This window comes from Cupressus sempervirens, chromosome 8, assembly GCF_028749045.1.
Source record: "Cupressus sempervirens isolate cs-2001-9-10 chromosome 8, ASM2874904v1, whole genome shotgun sequence".
NCBI lineage: Eukaryota > Viridiplantae > Streptophyta > Pinopsida > Cupressales > Cupressaceae > Cupressus > Cupressus sempervirens.
Genome location: NC_143125.1, coordinates 161179579 through 161198341, shown reverse-complemented (window position 1 = coordinate 161198341; position 18763 = coordinate 161179579). Strand labels below are relative to the sequence as shown.

Sequence of the window (18763 nt, the reverse complement as noted above, 5' to 3'; positions counted from 1 at the left end):
AGTTAGAGTTTTAAAATTTTTCGTGATTTTTTGGTTTCAAAAATTAATTTTTTGTCTTACTATTATTAGTGAGAGCCAATAAGATTTTAGTTAAATCACTTTTATTCATTTCAAAAAATAATAAAAATGTTCAAACTTTATGAAAAAATTTAAAACCTAAAAAATACTTAAATTTTTTTTTTAAAGCAAAAGTGGCAAGCCACTATAATATTTTATTAAACTGATTCAAGAGGTCAACTAAAATCAGTAAGAAAACCTAGTCTCATCCCTATTATACATAAAGTAAGTATTTGGAGAAAAAGTTACAAAAGATGAGATTATTATTTCTCACAAGTAGTACATCAGAATATGAATCCATATAAAATTTTGACAAGTCATTACATACAAAATGATTATCATATTCAAGTAAGTACATCAGGATCAGAATATGAATCCATATAAAATTTTGACAAGTCATTGGTTAAACTAATATATTTTATAATTTATTGATTAAACTAATATATTTTATAATTTTTAATTGAACTGATGATGTTGTTGTTAAAATTAATAAAATCACAATGAATTACAGAATTGAAATTGCGAACAATGAGATGATCCAATTGAAGAATAACACAAACCGTATTTCTCCGACCCAGCAGTTTTCCTCTCATAGTCATTTGCATGGATTTGGGTGCGATTAGAAATTGATTGCACATTCTTTAGAATCATAAATAGCGAGGTCAATCGGTGCAAGTTAAGCGAAGCGACGCATACGTAGCAAATGGCTGAACAAACAGGTCTTTCTGTCGAAGAAATGGAAGAAACCATAACCCAACAAGGAGAGGAGTTTAATCAAACAAAAAATACAGAGAAGAGGAAGCGAAAGAAAGTTTCTGCAGAGGTGGGGAAGAGAGGTGGAGTATGTTACTTGAGCCGCCTGCCTCCGCATATGAAACCCCTCAAGCTTAGACAAATCCTTTCTAACTATGGCGAGGTCCTCCGGATTTATCTGGCACCGGAAGGTAAGAAATCCTCGCTGAGCTGTGCTTACGAAGCATTTCATGCATTATCTTTTTATGGCTTTTCCTTCGGTTTTTACTTATTTGAGGGTGATTATATATTTAATTTTTAAATAGTGTAAAGCTGGTACAAAAAAAGTCAGCTTCTCCGAAGAGTTGGGTCTGTAATGTACCCTATCACTCTATTCTTCTCTTTACATCATTTACATGCTTGACACCTTATATGAAATTTATATCGGGGCGTCAATTACATTGTGTGCACTATAGCCATTGGCTACCAAAAAAAGAGGCTTAGTATCAAAAGATTCTGGAATAGATGAAACCATTGAGAATCATTAGAATTGCTTTGTTGATACTGTTCACCAACAATTCTGTTAACACTAGAATCAGCTGAATCAAACCTATGAGCAGAAGCTGCAGAGGATTCATCATCAATTTTGAGGTCTTTAATATATTGGTTCAGGGCTTCAATTTCTTTCTGGTTTAATATATATCCTTATGAGCATTGAAGTACTGAAATGACATAATGTCCCTTTTATGGACAGCAATTGTCCTCCTCTTATGAGAATCATAAATCTGTCTATGTGATGAAGGGTGCTTCCCTTAATACTATAAACATATAACATAAACAAAAACAACAGCAAATGTGAGAACAAAATATGGACTTTTTATTATCACCGCAAATGTGGAATTACAAAATTCACAATTACAATATGTTAACCCACATGGGCGCGTTCATTACAGTAATCTGCAAGAGAAACCTGTAAACTACCACCTAGCGCTGTCCTAGAGAATGTTAGGGCATTTCTTAAATAGGCAATTTTATGCCGCTTGGGAAGGTTCTAGACATTTAAACTTAATACCTAGGGCCAATAGACCCTAACAATACATTAAAGTCGGCCACATACATTTTTGACATTTATTTTGGACATTTTGGTCAGCCCAACTTCGAAAGACCATAACTCTCGAATTGTTGCTCTGATTGGCTATTATAACCACTTTTTGGAAACCTAGCTTCTGATCTGCAGGCTTGAATCTACGCAAGCGCCCATCCGTCGAGTTTTCGGACCTCATCCAGACACTCTAAGGCCTCCAACAGTGAGCCTAAAGTTTATTTACCAAAATTGCAAACTAAAAATTTGCAATAAATCCATGAAAACACATGATATGACACTAAGCCACAACTGGTAGGCTAATATATCCAAGAGGAATACTCACGTCTGAAATTAGGACATTCCAAGCTTGTATGACAAACTTACTAAAAATAGAAAGTTCTCAGAAATAGTAACCCCCCCTGTCTACTAGTCCTTTTTAAAATAGAAAAGACTGAAAATAAAAATATTTTTTGGGTGATGCGAGATTGCTCTTACACCCAGGATGCTCCTAAATCATCTTTGGAAATTTCTAGGGAAGCAACTACCTTTGACATGATATGAAAATGTACAAGTTTACATCTAAACCTAGTAAGTTGCCTCCTACACCTTTGAAAAATCTCTCTATTTCTATCCTTCCAGAGGAGCCATAGGATTTCAAGATAATACAGACCAAAACTTATTAGAATTTAGATCAAAAGACCCCACAAAACCAGCTAGAATTTCACTCCAAGAAAGCCTTGGGCGACTGTTCCAAACTATAGGAGAACCAAAAAAATTCACCAAATACCATAGGTATATTTACATTAAAAAAAGGTGTTACAAAGGTTTCTGGGACAGAGCAAATACCACAAGCAATAAACTCCAGAGAACACATTACCAACAGGTAGCTTCTTTAACAAGAAGAGCCAATGAAAGCAAGATCTTCTTGGTTCACAGGGAGAATGCCAAAAGAAGTCAAAAACAAAATGTCACTTAGAATCAAACCAGTTAAGGCCCCAACATTGGTTCACCTTTTTGAAGATGATCGTCTTTTAACATATAGTAGATCTGATTAGTAGATACCGCGAAGAAAGGAGTACCATCATTCCATCTTCTCTACTGCAAGAAGACATCAATATTCATAGTTTTACCAGGGAAGAAACTCCCAGTAGCCTTAGAAATCAAAGAGTAAGTTTTTTTTCTGAGAGGGAGCAATCACATATTTAGAGGAGATTTCAGACCAGGTCCCTAACCAATTGTCGACCAAGATATTCTAATCAATGAAATGCCATACTTGTAATGATTTTTAGCAGAGCAGCTTTGGATCAAAGCAAGAGGTTTACCATTCAATACCACCCCTCACCAGATAGACCTATCTAAAATAGCATATGTAGGAGGCCCCTCAATAGCATCCTTGGATAAGATTAGTCCTCTAACCTAGGACCATGCCTTTTATAAGGAATTATACACTTGAGAGCCAAAAGTGTTCAATTAAATTTTCCCCAGAATAATATCACAGATTGGAATATCCTTCCAAAATTTGCCTATCTTGATGATAGATCTTTCGATATTATTTTGATTGAGATTTTCCAAAGCTCATTGCTTGTTAGAGATTAAAGGATCCATTTGGAGGCCAAAGCAATACCATTTGTTTTCAGATCTCTGATACCCAAACCACCCACTTTTCTAGGAAGCAACACCATTCCCAATTGACACAACGCCTCTTCCTATTTCTCAAACCATCAGACCGTAGAAAATTTCTCCTCATCTTTTCAAATTTATTAGATTGATAATCAACAAAAGGCCAAACAGAGGAAAAATAGATATGATGAGAGTATAAAACTTTCTGCACAGCTTGCATCCTACCAGCAAGAGAGAGAGGATGGGTTTGCCATTTCTAGTGCTTTTTCTCAATCTTGAATAGAGCCACAACCACATGTCTTTAGAAGAGGGCTCAACAACAAAAGGGATCCCTAATCTAACAATTGTGTTTGGTCCAGACCACTGCCATCCCTTATGAAGTGTCCTTTCAGGTGCCAAATTAGGCCATCCGAGAACAATGGATTTGTGTGGTGCCAATTTTGCTCCAGAGGCCATACAGGAAAACTGGAGTTTGTTAAGCATATTATCAAAATTATCTTCATTCAATTTAATAAACAAGGCTCTATCATCTGCAAATTGAGCATTGATAAGTGTCTCTTGGTTGGGGAGAGTAATGACTTTAACCGGGGCTTCAAGCTTAGTAGATCTTAGAATATAATGAAGTGCATTAACAACAATTACAAATAATGTTGGGGCAATAGGGCATCCCTGTCTAATAGATCTTTTTATGGGGATAGCTTTAGTCAAGTAACCATTAACATCAATTATAGTTGAGGAATCCTTAAACAAAATATGGATCCATTTATAGAAGTACAGATGAAATCCAAAAGCTTGCAATATACCCATAATGAAGGGCCACTCAATTCTGTCATAAGCTTATTTAAAATCCAAAAGGACCATAACTGCATTTTGCCCATCTGCTTTAGCCCAATGCATGGTTTCCCAACTAGTAATCAAGTTTTCAAGGATAAATCTCCTCTTAATAAAGCCAATTTGGGTTGGGGAAATAAAGCTATTATAGGCCAGCAATTCTCCTAGCCAACACCTTAGCAACAATTTTGTATGAAAGATTTAAAAGGGTGACAGGCCTCCAATTTTTTTCGAAGATCCTATCCGCACCCTTAGGAAGAAGCTTGATTAGACCTCATTTAATATCTATTCCAAGAGATCCCTGATCAAACACATCTTCGTCAAGGGCCAATAACTCTGATCCAATCCAATCTACATTTTGTTTATAGAACTCAACATGAAGACCATCAAGGCCATGAGCTTTCTCATTAGCAAGAGAAAGAATTGCAGCCTCTATTTCTTCTAAAGAAACATGGTTTCCTAAGTTGCATGCCTCACTATTTGATATTTTCTTAGGGATAAGCTTTAAGTAGTGTTTAAGGGCTTCTTGATTATCTTCTCCATGTTCTGAAGCAAGTAAATCCTTGTAAAAATTAAAGAAGGCCTCCTCAATAGATAATGGATCCCCCAAGTTGACTGCATTAAGCACTCTCTCTTGTGTTTAGCCCTGATAATGTTGAAGAAATATGTAGAACCTTTATCAACTTCCTTTAGCCAATTCATCTTAGTCCTGGTTCTTTGCCCTTGAATTTTCTTTAGGAAATTTTTGACTCGGGCAAGTTTTTCTTCCGGGGAATTATTATTCCCCTTGATTTGTAATTCCTTCTTAATTTGGTTCAATCTATTTTGCAGCAGAGACTCAACCTTGGATCTGTCCATTGCATTTTGTTTCCCAACAATTTGAAACATCTTTGTCCAAGCCACAGTAAGGGAGCACCACATTTCTCTAGGCTTGAGGAAACCAGAATTGCAAAATTTGCTCAACCAAGATGCCATTCTAATTGCTTCCCTAGTATCTTCCTCAAAAAGCAAAGATGTATTCAGTTTGAAAACACTATCCTTCCTGGATCTACTTGGCATTGCTCAATCCGTTTCCAGGCTAACAATGGCAGAGATAGGGGTATGATAAAAAATTGAGATAGGAGAGACACAAATAGGTGCATGCCCACCCTGAGAACAAAATGACAAAAAAAGAGTCTTCCGCATAGAACCTATTTAATCGACAGTAAACTCTTTGGTGACCATCATGGTTGTTACACCATGTGTACCAGACATCAGAGAAAGAGACTTTCTTCAAAGGTAGAGGTTTGACTAACCTGAATCTCCTTTTAAATTTGGACAGAAAGAAATGCTCATTGTCTCTCCAACAGTGCATATTACCCCCATTTTTGACTTCTTTCTGCTCAACCATATTAAAGTCCCCCATGAATAACTAGTAAGCTTGGGGAGTCATAAAAGATAACCAATCTCACAAGCTGGCCCTTTCTCTATAATCATTCATTGCATGGTTATTAAAGATACCATAGGTACTATCATTATTTTCTAAAGTGATCCAAATGGCTCTTTGACATGGTGAGACACCATTAGCCACAATTTTATCAGCCCACTGAGGGCCAACAAGAATAGCAGTACCACCTTTACCCCTAACAAGATTTGAATGAAAACCAGTGGCCTGATCCCAAAGGAATTTAAGAAGAATATGGCTTGAAACCCAACAATCTTAATTTCTTGTAGGCAAACAATGTCTTTCATCTTTAAATTATTGAGCCATTTTTTGACCACATACTTCCTCTTGGGCATCTCCAAGTCTCTAACATTTCAACTGTGATAATGTATCATCATAACAACTAGTGGGTTTTTGAATTCTTGTAAAGTCCATCAAAACAACTAGGAATCTTGTTACTTTTCTCTTTACTTTCATTAGAAAGAGATTGTCTTTCTATGATTTTCCTTTTCTTTTTTATGTTCTTGCTGATGACTTTATAGAGTTGTTCTGACCTCATCCATAACCTTTCCACTACCTGAGACACCCAATGCATTATGTTGCATTGAGAGCTCCTTCATGGAATTCATGTTCCCAGGTAGAGGACTATTTAAATTCAAGGGTACATTGTTAGACCTCCCAACATTTCAGCTTTCTCGGCAATAGAAGCAAGGGCTAATTGCTGGGCATTAATTCTACTGGGGGATTTGGGTCCTCAACCGAGGACTCAACATTAGGTACATCTTCAATACAGTTTGCTTGACAATTGGATAGGGAACCAACCTTATCATTTTTCCAAGATGTTGGGACCGCCTCAAATTCTTCCTCAACTAGGGGATTGTTTACACTGATAAATTCTTTTATGACATTCTCTTTACTTGTAGAGTTTGAATATGTGAGCACCACATTCTTTGTTCGAGCAGGAGTTTTGATCGATAGAGGATTACAATCTTTAGAATTTCTATCAATCCAATTTATTTTTTAGATTTAGGGTTCACCTTAAAGGTAGGTTTTTGCAGACTTCAAAGAGATGGGCAGTTCTTCTTCATATGTGTTAGTGAAATAGGATTTGAACTTGTAATAGCACTTGTGGAATTTTTATGTGTGTTTCAAGTTACTATATGAATGAATATATATGTGAAATAAAGAGTCATGTCTCTTGAAGAGACATGTCTCTTTAACATATTAACTTACATTAGTTATAGTTATAACACAAGTAATATATATATATATATATATATATATATATATATATATATATATATATATATATATATATATATATCACTCTTAATATAAGTTAATTATTCCACATATAATATTTGTCATATATTATATCTCATATATATAATATAATTTATCCGACAGAATTATAACATTAACACTCCCTCTTAATGAAGAAGGATAAAACACATAGATATTACACCGTAGGTAATATTTCAAAAATAATACATATAGGAAATCTTTGATCAGAAGATTTCTAGAATATGATACCATGTAAGTATTGGCCTATCAGAATATCAACATATGGTATTCACCAATTACTATTTGATATCGTATTTGGTAACATGAGCATTGGCCTATCAGAATATCAATCAAATGACATTCACCAAATACTCTGAGTAATGGCCTATCAGAACATCAACTAAATGACATCCACCAAGTACTCAATGTGGTAATGGCCTATCAGAATATCAAGGTAAGATATACACCAAGTACCGAAAATATATCTATACAAGCAACTTGTAGATAGTCAAATTAATGATATCAACTGCCTAGTTGTTGATTTATAAGATAAAGCCTTTACATGAAACAATTTTGCAAAAATGAATCATGCTACAAGTTATTGTAAGGACGCCACTTTACAACAACTTCTCCTAATACAAGTGATAATCATTTAGAAGTTGTCACTTCTTCATGATGTACACAGGGGACATGCTCATACATGTATGACATCAAAAGTTTGCATGAAGTCTTCACGAATACTATCATGTGGTGTTGTCACAACATTCACCATAAACCATATCAGAGAATAAGGTTTCTCCCTCTTAGTTTGATATCAACTTTTCTGACCTCTTAGCACAAGGTTCTCTTCGATGAAGTATTAGACTTCCTTTGAATCTGTTATCATCCTTTAACCTCTTGGTAGCAAGTCATGTCATGCTTCATTAGTTCAATGGTTACCCTGATAGCATAAGGCCTTCTAGCCTAAATACATGAGACTTTATCCCATGAATCATAGTCCTTTAGCTGTTATAGTTTCTGACTAGTGGAGAATCCATCAACAAGGTCTACTCCTTTTGAACCAAGATCATCAAAAATTTGATTGAAGCATTTATTATTTTCTGCTCCCTCTCTTTCTCCAAGGTTGCCTCTAATGAACTGTCAGACTCAATCTCATAATTTCAATCAAGGATAATTGCTTCAAGAAACTCACTTTATCCAACCTAATCATCAGATAATTCGTGAATCCTAAATCACAGCTTCTCTGGAGTTGATATCATAAGATTGAGTCTGCACAATATTTGGTAGCATGCCTAATGTTCCAATCTTCTTTCCTGCAAGGGCATCCTCAAAGACAAAGGAAAGGAAAAGGAAAAGGAAAGGGGGTTTTATAGTCCACGAGACTATGCCATAGTTTTTGGGTTTACGTATGGTGATAGTGATATGGGACTACCTCGTACTCTTTTTCGAAAGGTGCTTGGCACTACAAACGAGGTGTACATACCCTACCCCCAGTGGGATTTGAACTTGTGACCTCTCTTTCAAGAATACAAGTTCTCCACCACTAGGCCAACTCAGGCTGTACATATAGAAGTACAAATAAGTACATGACTCTTAATAGCACATATAGAAGTACAAATAAGAGAGACTACAATGAGTAGATAAGTTTAATATTGGAGGAAAATGAATACATATCTATGCATCCTTGATACATGAAGGTCCATATCTGAAAATGTCTTCTTAGATCCTCTTTTGAATCAGTTCCTCAATAAGGATGGTTCAAGTGGGAATGAAACATTGTTTATTATATTTCCCCCACAATGTAAAATTCTCACTCTTATGCCATCGAACAATTATATTTTTATTTTCACATTAAATATGATAGGCTCCTTTCTGTTCTTCTTTTTCTTCTTTACAAGGAATCGTCCCTTTAGAGCTTGAAGAGCTGTAAAAGCTTGTCCTTGTAAATGGTCAACAGCTGGAGGAACCACCACTCTACTGGGAGCAACATGCAGGGCTGGTCGAGATGGAGCAGGTATGCTAGGAGATGGAAAGGAACGTTCAGATTCTGAAGCTAGGGGTTCAAGCATAGAGGTTCTTGTTGCATTGAAATCAATACTTTCTATGTCAGGCAAACCAGCAGCTTCATTTTTAAAATTTTTTATTAAGCCCACTTGCACTAGTTTCTTGAACTAAAATAGATTCGCTAAAGTCTTATCTTCTGAGTTTGATTCTGGCCCTGTAACAGGTGAAACAACTGAGGAGTCCATATCCTCAATTTGAATCGTGGCACTAGTTTCTGAATATAGTGAACTAGTTTCCTCATCACTATCAGATGTTTTGGACACAAATTTTATTTCAGAATAAGGTTTAACAGGAGAAGATGCATTGTTAAAATCGATGCAATATGCCTTACTATTTTTGCTTGTGAATCCATGTGTGGTGCATCATAAAGATCAATTCTTGCACCACAAAACTTTATAATTGGCATCAACATTACCACTCCTTTGGAATCTTCTGGATGAGGATAAGTACTTTTACAGGAATGACCAGACACCCTAGTTCCATATTCTATTTCTGGCATTCTAAGAACCAAAATACTTTGAGATTGACAGCAGCTTTCAAATCCCAATGATGTATTGGATGTCTTTGTTCCCTCCTCAAATGCAATAGCAAGATTCTTTATTTTAACTCGAAGACCCAGAAACAAATTTTCCACCTTCTTTACAATCATCTGAACTCCATCATGCACACCTAGATAATTGAAGACTCCTCTTTCATGTACCTTTGTGTCTTTCACATGCTCTGCAGTAAGCCTTGAAGAATTTTATTTATTTATTTTTTCTTGAATATGCTTCCGAACTAGAACATGCATTAGTACATTCAGAAGTCTTGACCTCTGTTCGTGGACTAAGAACAAGTTTAATACCCTCCAGTTCAACCTCGCAATTGTCGATTGGCACTTTCCAAGGAAATTTGATTGATACATTGCTAATAAATCCTTCTTTGACACTGATTGTTGCTGCACCCAACTGTTGATTCAAATACTCAGTATTTAATTGAAGATGATTGAGCTGAACTCTGCCGGTGCCGACCTGGTCTTCAAGCCCTTCTAAATCGAGCTCTCCCAAGATGAATTTCCCCAAAAACTTCTTCAGCCCGAACTTAATCACCCGTTTCATCATACACTCCATCTTTGTTTGCCTGTTCTTTTACCTCTCCCTTTGTGTACTGATGAAGGTTCGATGGGGGCAATTGCAATTGTAGTAGCTGAGGACGATGAATAGTTGCACGCAGGAACCCCCTTCGCCCCGCGGTTAGATGTTCGTGAATACATCCTCACTTGTTGTAAATTCCGCACACTTTTCCTTGACCTCTCTCTGTGTCATCTCATTGTGTAACCCGTTCTCTAATACTTGCTACCGGACCTTCTCCATTCTCAGAGACTCGCTCAGCTTGCGATAGAATTTTGATGTCTCCAAACTGTTATCTGTGTAATCCCTGACCGGCTTGATGAAGATCATCATTTCCATTCTCAACGCGACTCGATCACGTACCAGTATTTAACATTTTTGTTAGCTTTGAAGTATGTTGTGAGACTGTATTCAATATAGAATCACCATCATAGTATTCTTCTATTCACCATATAGATATCAAAAGAAAAATCCTTAAGATTGAACGTGCTCTGATACCATGTTAGTGAAATAGGATTTGAACTTGTAATAGCACTTGTGGAATTTTTATGTGTGTTTCAAGGTACTATATGAATGAATATATATGTGAAATAAAGAGGCATGTCTCTTGAAGAGACATGTCTCTTTAACATATTAGCTTACATTAGTTATAGTTATAACACAAGTAATATACCCTCAATATATTATAATTGTTTTATATATATATATATATATATATATATATATATATATATATAAAAGTTAATTATTGCATATAATATTTGTCATATATTATATATCTCATATATATAATATAATTTATCCGATAGAATTATAACATTAACAATATGCCCGTTCAATTTACAGTGAAAACAAGCACCTAGATTTCCCATTATGGAAATCTCCCAGGAGAAAAATTCTTCCTCTAAATTTAATGAAATAATTTCTAGAAACTTGACCTCTGAAGCCAAGGCAACAAGCACCCTAGCATTAAGATAAAGGAGAGTGGTTTTGGACTCCTCAACTTGTAGAGCCAAACCTATCAGTTTCAAAACATGGGGAATGAATGTCCAAAATTTAGGCTGAACACATTTTCACTCAATCCAATTTGGAGAGGAGCGAATAATAACTTACTCAATATTTCCTTTGAAGGACCATTAAAAAGCCCTAATCAATGAACGACCCACATTCCAAAAGCTCTTTTTGAAAACCCTCTCTTGTATATTATGGGATTTGAGAAAAACTACAAACAAGCCCTTTTGTATCATTCTACAAAAATTGACATGCATACCTTGTTTCCTTCCCTAGATGTTAGCAATCCAATCGTCAAAAAAATTACCGCAAGTTAAAGAGTCTCTGTCCATGCAAACAATTTTTTTTCTATACTTCTCAACCGAGACTGCCTTGTTCTAATAACCCTAACCATATCCTTGTTAGGAGAGAGGGAAAGAATTTTCAGGCCATGAGAGGCATACTTACCATCTCCATTTCTTCCAGAGCTGCCAACGTCACAGGGTTCTCCTCCACCACATCTATTTCCATCGGTTGAGGCTCCACCTCTTTCAACTGCAGTACTAGCAATTGGTTTCCTGCAAAAGTTGCCATTAAACAACGCCGAAGGTGGGCAAACAGGCAACGACTTCTCATAAAACATGACTTTATATGAAGGTTTTGCATTTGTTCCCCCTTTGCATCAAAGTCTTGAATAAGTTTATCACTTTCCTTGCCATCGTCTTTAATGATTTCTAAATCCTTCATATTGCTATTTGTGTCTCCAAGTTGGGGGCCGAGGCAGCCCAACCCAAAGGGCACCCAGTCTAAAGGGAAAAAACACAATGCTAGGAAACATAAACCAACACAAATCAGGACTTGGATGAGAAACTGAGAATGAGAAAGCACGGAAATTGAGAAAAAAGAAAGCAGGCCACATAAGGGACAAATGTAACACATTTGCACATAGGGCAGCCAGCACCATGTACGGGCTTTGAGAATGTGAGAGGACAACCCTCAAAGGAACCGTATAAGCTGCAGAGCGAGAGCATGCCAATATCAGGGTGATTACAAATTCTGAGTAACTCGTAGTTCGATAAATATTGTCTTAGTTGAACAAAGTGTAGCTGATCACACATTCTCTCAATTTTGAATAAACCCTCATTTGATAACACATCATCTTTGTTCTGAGCTGTGGAAATGTGTTTAGCAATAGCCCCTAATGTGATAATAAATTATCTTGGTTCTGAGTCTTGGAAACCCTTTTAGCAATGAACCCTAATTTTGTATCACAAACCCTATGTAGCAAGATATTTTCTTAAGTTTGAATAACCATCTTAATATTCAATCTTAGAAATCTAGTTAAAATTTCATTAATAAGTGAAGAAAATGTAACAATGAGAACCATGAACTTGCGTGATTATGATATTAAGTTTTGAAGAAATTCTAGTTAGAAGAAATATATTTTTATTTGGACAAACCTTAGGTAGTTATGTATCCTTTTGGTTTTGATTAAATCCCAACTTCATACATATTCTTAATTTTGAATCTCGGAAAACCTCAATAAATCAAAATAAGGCAACACCGAAAAACATGAATATGAAGAATTTTTCAAGGTAAAGAGATCAGGTAGGGAGATTAAAGGGTCACAATATATGATTTTTTTATCTGTATAGTCTTCTTCTCATCAGGGCTGTACAAATTGCTTTCCTAAAGAAGGGCACCCTTGGACACAATTGTTGAAGAATTATTTTATATTTAAGCTTTCAATAAGTGAAGAAAATGTAACAATGAGAACCATGAGCTTGCTTGAGTATGATAATAAGTTTTGAAGAAATTCCAGTTAGATGAAATATATTTTTATTTGGACAAACCTTAGGTAGTTAAATATCCTTTTGGTTTTGATTAAACCTCAACTTCATACATATTCTTAATTTTGAATCTCGGAAAACCTCAATAAATCAAAATAAGGCAACACCGAAAAACATGAATATAAAGAATTTTTCAAGGTAAAGAGATCAGGTAGGGAGATTAAAGGTCACAATATATGATTTTTTAAATCTGTATAGTCTTCTTCTCATCAGGGATGTACAAATTACTTTCCTAAAGAAGGGCACTCTTGGATACAATTGTTGAAGAATTGTTTTATATTTAAGCTATATTTTCTATTTTTTCTAGCTGGAGAAGCTTAAGAAACTAATTATGATCAGTTTGTTATTGAACATAGATCCTGTTGTGAGATTGCGTCGGAGACGAGCAGGGGGTAACAGAGGAAAGGAATTCACAGAAGGGTTAGTTTTCGCTAGCATTGAACAGGAATTTAAGAGATTTGTAATTTTCTTTCACTCAGAATAAATTTAAAAAACTGTTTACAAGATTGATAGCTAGCATTTTTTGTTACATGCAACTCATTTATTCTTTAAATTGATCAATGGAGATTTGCACAGGCTTTCCTACTCAGTTAAATCACTTTTAAGGATGTAGGAGCAAGATAAGGCTAACAGTGCATTTTTCATTATCTAAAATCCTTCCTTCGATTCCTAAAATGTAGTACACGAGCTATTTCGTTGCCACGTATGGAATATGTCGAGACTACCAACAAAACCAGCATGTCAATTGGAGGAATATGACTCAAGTTAATCTTCTGCACTAATCAAGCCCTAGGAGGTAAATCTGATAAAGTGAGAATGACACAACATTTGGAGCTCAATACTCTTTATTTTAAAACCGCAGTGAATCTATATGCAGTGAATCTGGTATGCATCATCATAATTGCTAGGTTGGAGCTCAAACTTATGAAAAGTTTAAAACCAATGTGCTGACACACAATATTTGAAGATTCGAAAAGAATTATAGGTAAATACTGAATCCATCCAGTGACACCACAAGGTGCTTAGATGTGTTGAAATCAAGTTTGGGTGGTATGTGGTAAAGTTCAGTTACAGCCTGTCAAATTCCTTCTTACTCCTATCCTTGGTCAACATTGCCTCAGATTAGGCACTGATGTGGCCTGGCCAATTAATTTTATTTTGTACCTGGCCAGCAACATAAGGCAAGATCTTTGCCTGAGACAGATAAAAAAATCAATGGCAGGACATGATCTGTCTCACTGCATACTGTGTCAAAGGAACACATAGACAACTTATCCTATCTTGCTACAATGTCAGGTAGGGGTAATGATATAAATCTGAAAGTTCCTGAACTTGGACTTGACAATACCAACTCGACTCATAACTAGGCGGAAACTCGGCAAAGTGAACAAACCCAAGAAATTTAGAATTTTTTAAGGATTGAAAACTTGTTTCATGCGCCCATTATTGAAATAGAAGCATAAAGATACAATAACATCATCAAATAGAAGCTAATTTGATCACATACATAAACACACATCGATACATAAGTACAAATGCAAATCGTAGCTTAAGGAAATAGCAAACTTAGATATTAAATTATAAATATTGTCAAATGTATATAAAACTATTGGAATATGAAATTCAGAGACCAAATGCTCCAAACATATGTGAAAACAAAAACAAGTCAGGCTCAGGCTCAACCTTAGAGGAGCATGCATCCCTCCTACAAAGGTGTGTAAGGTAGGTCTTGGATGACTGACCAACCATAGTTTGTGCTTGTGAGATGCTACTCTAACAAACATCAGCTGTGCCTGTGTCTGATTGCACTCTATCCTCTTCCTCTGCCATTGCGATAGCCTCAGCCTCTCTATCTGCTTGGTCAATCTACTAAGGTCCTCATTAATAAAGACAAGATCGGTAGATTCAGTGACCTGCTTAGATTTTGGATTGACTTCCTCCTGCATGATCGGGTTGGAGTTACTGTCCAAATTCTGTCTCGTTTTAAGGCAAGGTTGTAATGAACAAACAAGATCATTCAACCTCTCCACGAACAATCTGCTGTGCCTTTTTGGTGAATGTGATCGGATTTGCTTTAAATGCAAGTATTACGCAGTCCCAATGCGATTTATTGAAGATTTTTAGCTCTTCCTTCCTCTTGGTTGCACTCCTATGAACTCTTATTTTCTTCTAATCACACTACTCCTCTCTTCTTCCTATTATAATGAAATGAAATTCTTTTTAGGGATGCAATGAGAAAAAAAAGAGAAGAAAAATCTAAAACATTCTATTTTTATGTATTTTTTGCAAACAAATTGAAGTCTGTGAGCAGAGTCCTGTCATAAGGACTTCGCGAGTCATTAAGTGACTTGTGACTCACCATGACTTGGGGAGTCACATCCCAGATTTGGCGGAGTCCGAGTCCTCGTGACTCAGCCAGGGCTACCTGGTTTGTGACTAGCAGAGTTTAGGCACATCATGGCAAGTCTGGGAACTTTGACCATCATACACATCAAATATTCTGAAGATTCTTTATTTTTTCTGATTTGTCTAACACTCTTGTGGACTCTTTATTTCTTCTAATCACACTTCTCCCTCTTCTTCTCAATACAATGAAATGAAATGCTTTTTAGGGCTGCAGTGAAAAAGTAGAAGAAGAAAAACCTAAAACATTCTAGCGCTCTTCAGTTATTGTGACCAGCGGTGTCTAGCGCTCTATCTTCAGGAGGCCACTCTGCTCTGTGATAGTACTCTACAGTCACTACTTCCTCACTAGCATAGTTTTGATCAGCCTATCACTGCCTTTTTTGCACCCTTATCTCCTTTACAGGGTGTGAAAAGGCCAGCTTGTTCTACTAGTTCTGCTGGTCATTCCAGATCTGTCAGATCTCGCAGTGGTTTCTTGCATTAGCAATACTCCTCCACGAGTTCACAGAGACAGTTCAGGGCTCCTGTCCACTTATAGTCCTATCCTTTTGTGACTGATTTCTTTTTGCCAAGGAAGGACTCATAGTCTTTACCTTGTCCTCTCTCTTGTTGTTTGTTATTGTTCGCTTTTCTTGGACATCATTTGGTGCTCCTGATGTTGTTAGCTGTCTGGTTGTAAACTCTCAGTCCCATGGACCTTGTTTGGTCTTTTGTTGGACATTAATAATTTTATCTTATCTATCTATTTTTATGGCTTTTTTGCAAACAACTTGAAGTCTGCCAACTGAGTCCTGTCATCGGTACTTGGCAAGTCATGCAGTGGCTCGCCATGACATGGCGAGTAACATCCCAGGTTCGGCTGAGTCCAAGTCCTCTTGACTCGACCAGGGCTACCTGGTTTGTGTCTCACCGAGTCTGGGCATGTCAAGGCAAGTCTGGGAACTCTGACCATTGTACACATCAAATGTTCTGAAGATTCTTTATTGTTCTGAATTGTCTAACACTAAAATACTCATCAAATCAATCCCAACTTCCTTACTATGAAAAAACAATCAGTTCTCAACTTCCCATCAATTTCAAACAGCAAAAACACAGTGATATGTTCAAAATTAAAAGAAAGGGTAATAGCCTCAGTAACCTGATCTAAATCAACTGTTCAGTCTCATTGAGGTTTAAATTGGAGTTTTGCTGAGCCTAGACATGCTTTTAATATTCTGGTCATTAGTTCTGTAGGTGACTATGAACGGACAAAGGATTATTGCAAATTATGCTTTGGCTGCTAAATTTCTAAATGACTCTTTTTACAGCAGCAGACACAATTTCACCAAGTCTCATCACACTCAGGTAATGAATGGAGGCCCCAGTCAACCGTAGAAGACTAACTTCATTTTATTTCCATTTGCTGGATATGACATTCAGATTTATCAACAAGGGAAGATACCCCAAATAGTGGAGAGATTTAATTACAGACAGAGACATGGACAGCAATTAAATTTTAACCAAAATTAATCAAGTTATAGGCCAATGATGTGCTGCATATCTCCAATAAATTCGTTATCAATTTGATCATTCTGTAGGCCGTTTGTATATATAGCTTAATGCACACAGTTTTAATACTGTGTATTGCCTACTAAGTACACTGCTACTATGCTTTGAAACTACAGAATCAAACTACAAGAGTTCTGGTTGTGGCAAGTTCATCTCAGCGGCGTGAATGGGCAATGCAAGTGTAATGATCATTTACTAAAGAGAACCAGAAAAAAAAAAGTGCAATTGGAAGCATTTGAAGAAAAATGTTCCACGAAATGACACCAGATTCGCACCAAAATACGATAGGAAACACTGCCTTCTAATTGAAGATGGTTTTACTTTAACAAATGAATAGGATTCAAGCTGAAAATTTTGGCAGAACCATTCAAATGCCATTGTTTGAACTGACATAAGAACCAAGCTAATATGGAACGCTTGTATAAAGAAAAAGGAAAGAAAGACATTTGCAGGTGCCGAGTTTGAGACTTGTGCATTGATGGAACTCAATAAGAGGACAATTTATAAAGTCTGAAAGGACGAAGAATCTTGTCAAACTAGTGTGCATTTGACTCTAACGAATACTAATTAGTAATTTCAGCAATCTGGTTTTACTTGTCCATTCAAATTACATACAAATAATCCTCCTAAATTCCCAGTGGAGAGAATACAAAATTTCAGAGGGCAATAAAAGGATACAATTAGCCAAGAATATCATGTAGATTCTGGATAATATTTTTTTAATTCTCAAACAACAGACAAGCTATCTATGTTTTTTCGATATATCAAAAATAATATGCCCACTCCAAAAAATGAAAAAAGAAGCTCCAGAAAATAAGGGCACACTTCTTCAACCACACAAGTATCATGCAAAATGGATGACTGTGATAACTGACAGACGGAAAAACATAATATCACCACCCAGTCTTTTTAATAGATAAGTAGAGCACAACTTCATTTAAAATAAAAATGGCTTATCAAATTATTGATTCCTTTTCATGCTTGTTGACATGATGCTCCAACTTGGAAACTTCCAACCATGACAACTCCCTGCATTTATTAAAAAATAATGCAGCCACCTCACCTGAAGTCTGTTTGACCAATTATAGATAGTGACTATACAAGCTGCCCCACTCTCATGCATGATGGAACCTGAAACTATCATATTGACGAGGAGGAATAAATAGTGAGTATGTTCCCCAAACAAAAATGCCAAAGTAAATATATATGTCATAAAAGTTTAAAACATAAATTTGCTTTTTACAAATTAATATAGTTGCTGACTTATTCAACACTTAAATATGAATAAAATTGCTTATCTTTAATTTGCTGCTCCTCTATTATTCTGTCTTTAACTTGATAAGTCGGTCAGAAACCTTTCGCTCTTGGATATTTAAATGATGATGTGTCAAATAGGCTGAATTGGTACACAAGCTAGGAGACAAGTAGGTCGCATAAGCAGATACCAGGCAGCTCAAGCACAGCAAGCACAGCAAGCACATCCAGCAGTTAAAACATGTCAAACGCGTCCAGCAGTTCAAGCATGACAACCAGCTCAATCCAATTCTCTTTAATTAATAGGACCTTGATCATCAACCTTTGATATCAATGACAACATACTGAACAAAATGGCCTTTTTAGGGTTTTGAGCATAAAAGAGGATAAAGAAAACACCTTTTTTTTAAAAGACACAAAATGTAACTGGACCACAGATGTGTTAGGGGCACTCCACCAAGATGCACATCCCAGCTTGTGTGTGCGCATTCGATACACAGCCAAGTGCATC

At 36.2% G+C, this 18763-nt stretch overlaps 1 protein-coding gene across 1 annotated transcript in view; it reads left to right on the top strand.

The window, feature by feature from the left end:
• The first annotated feature begins 568 nt into the window (after positions 1–568).
• Positions 569–18763, top strand: part of LOC149542061 (pre-rRNA-processing protein esf2-like) — an 80182-nt gene continuing 61987 nt past the window's right edge. Inside the window, exons 1-2 of the mRNA XM_089797103.1 lie at positions 569–1001; positions 13401–13464. Of these exons, the coding sequence (XP_089653229.1) occupies positions 761–1001; positions 13401–13464 (305 nt within the window). The 5' untranslated portion in view covers positions 569–760. The remainder of the gene's footprint in view (positions 1002–13400; positions 13465–18763) is intronic.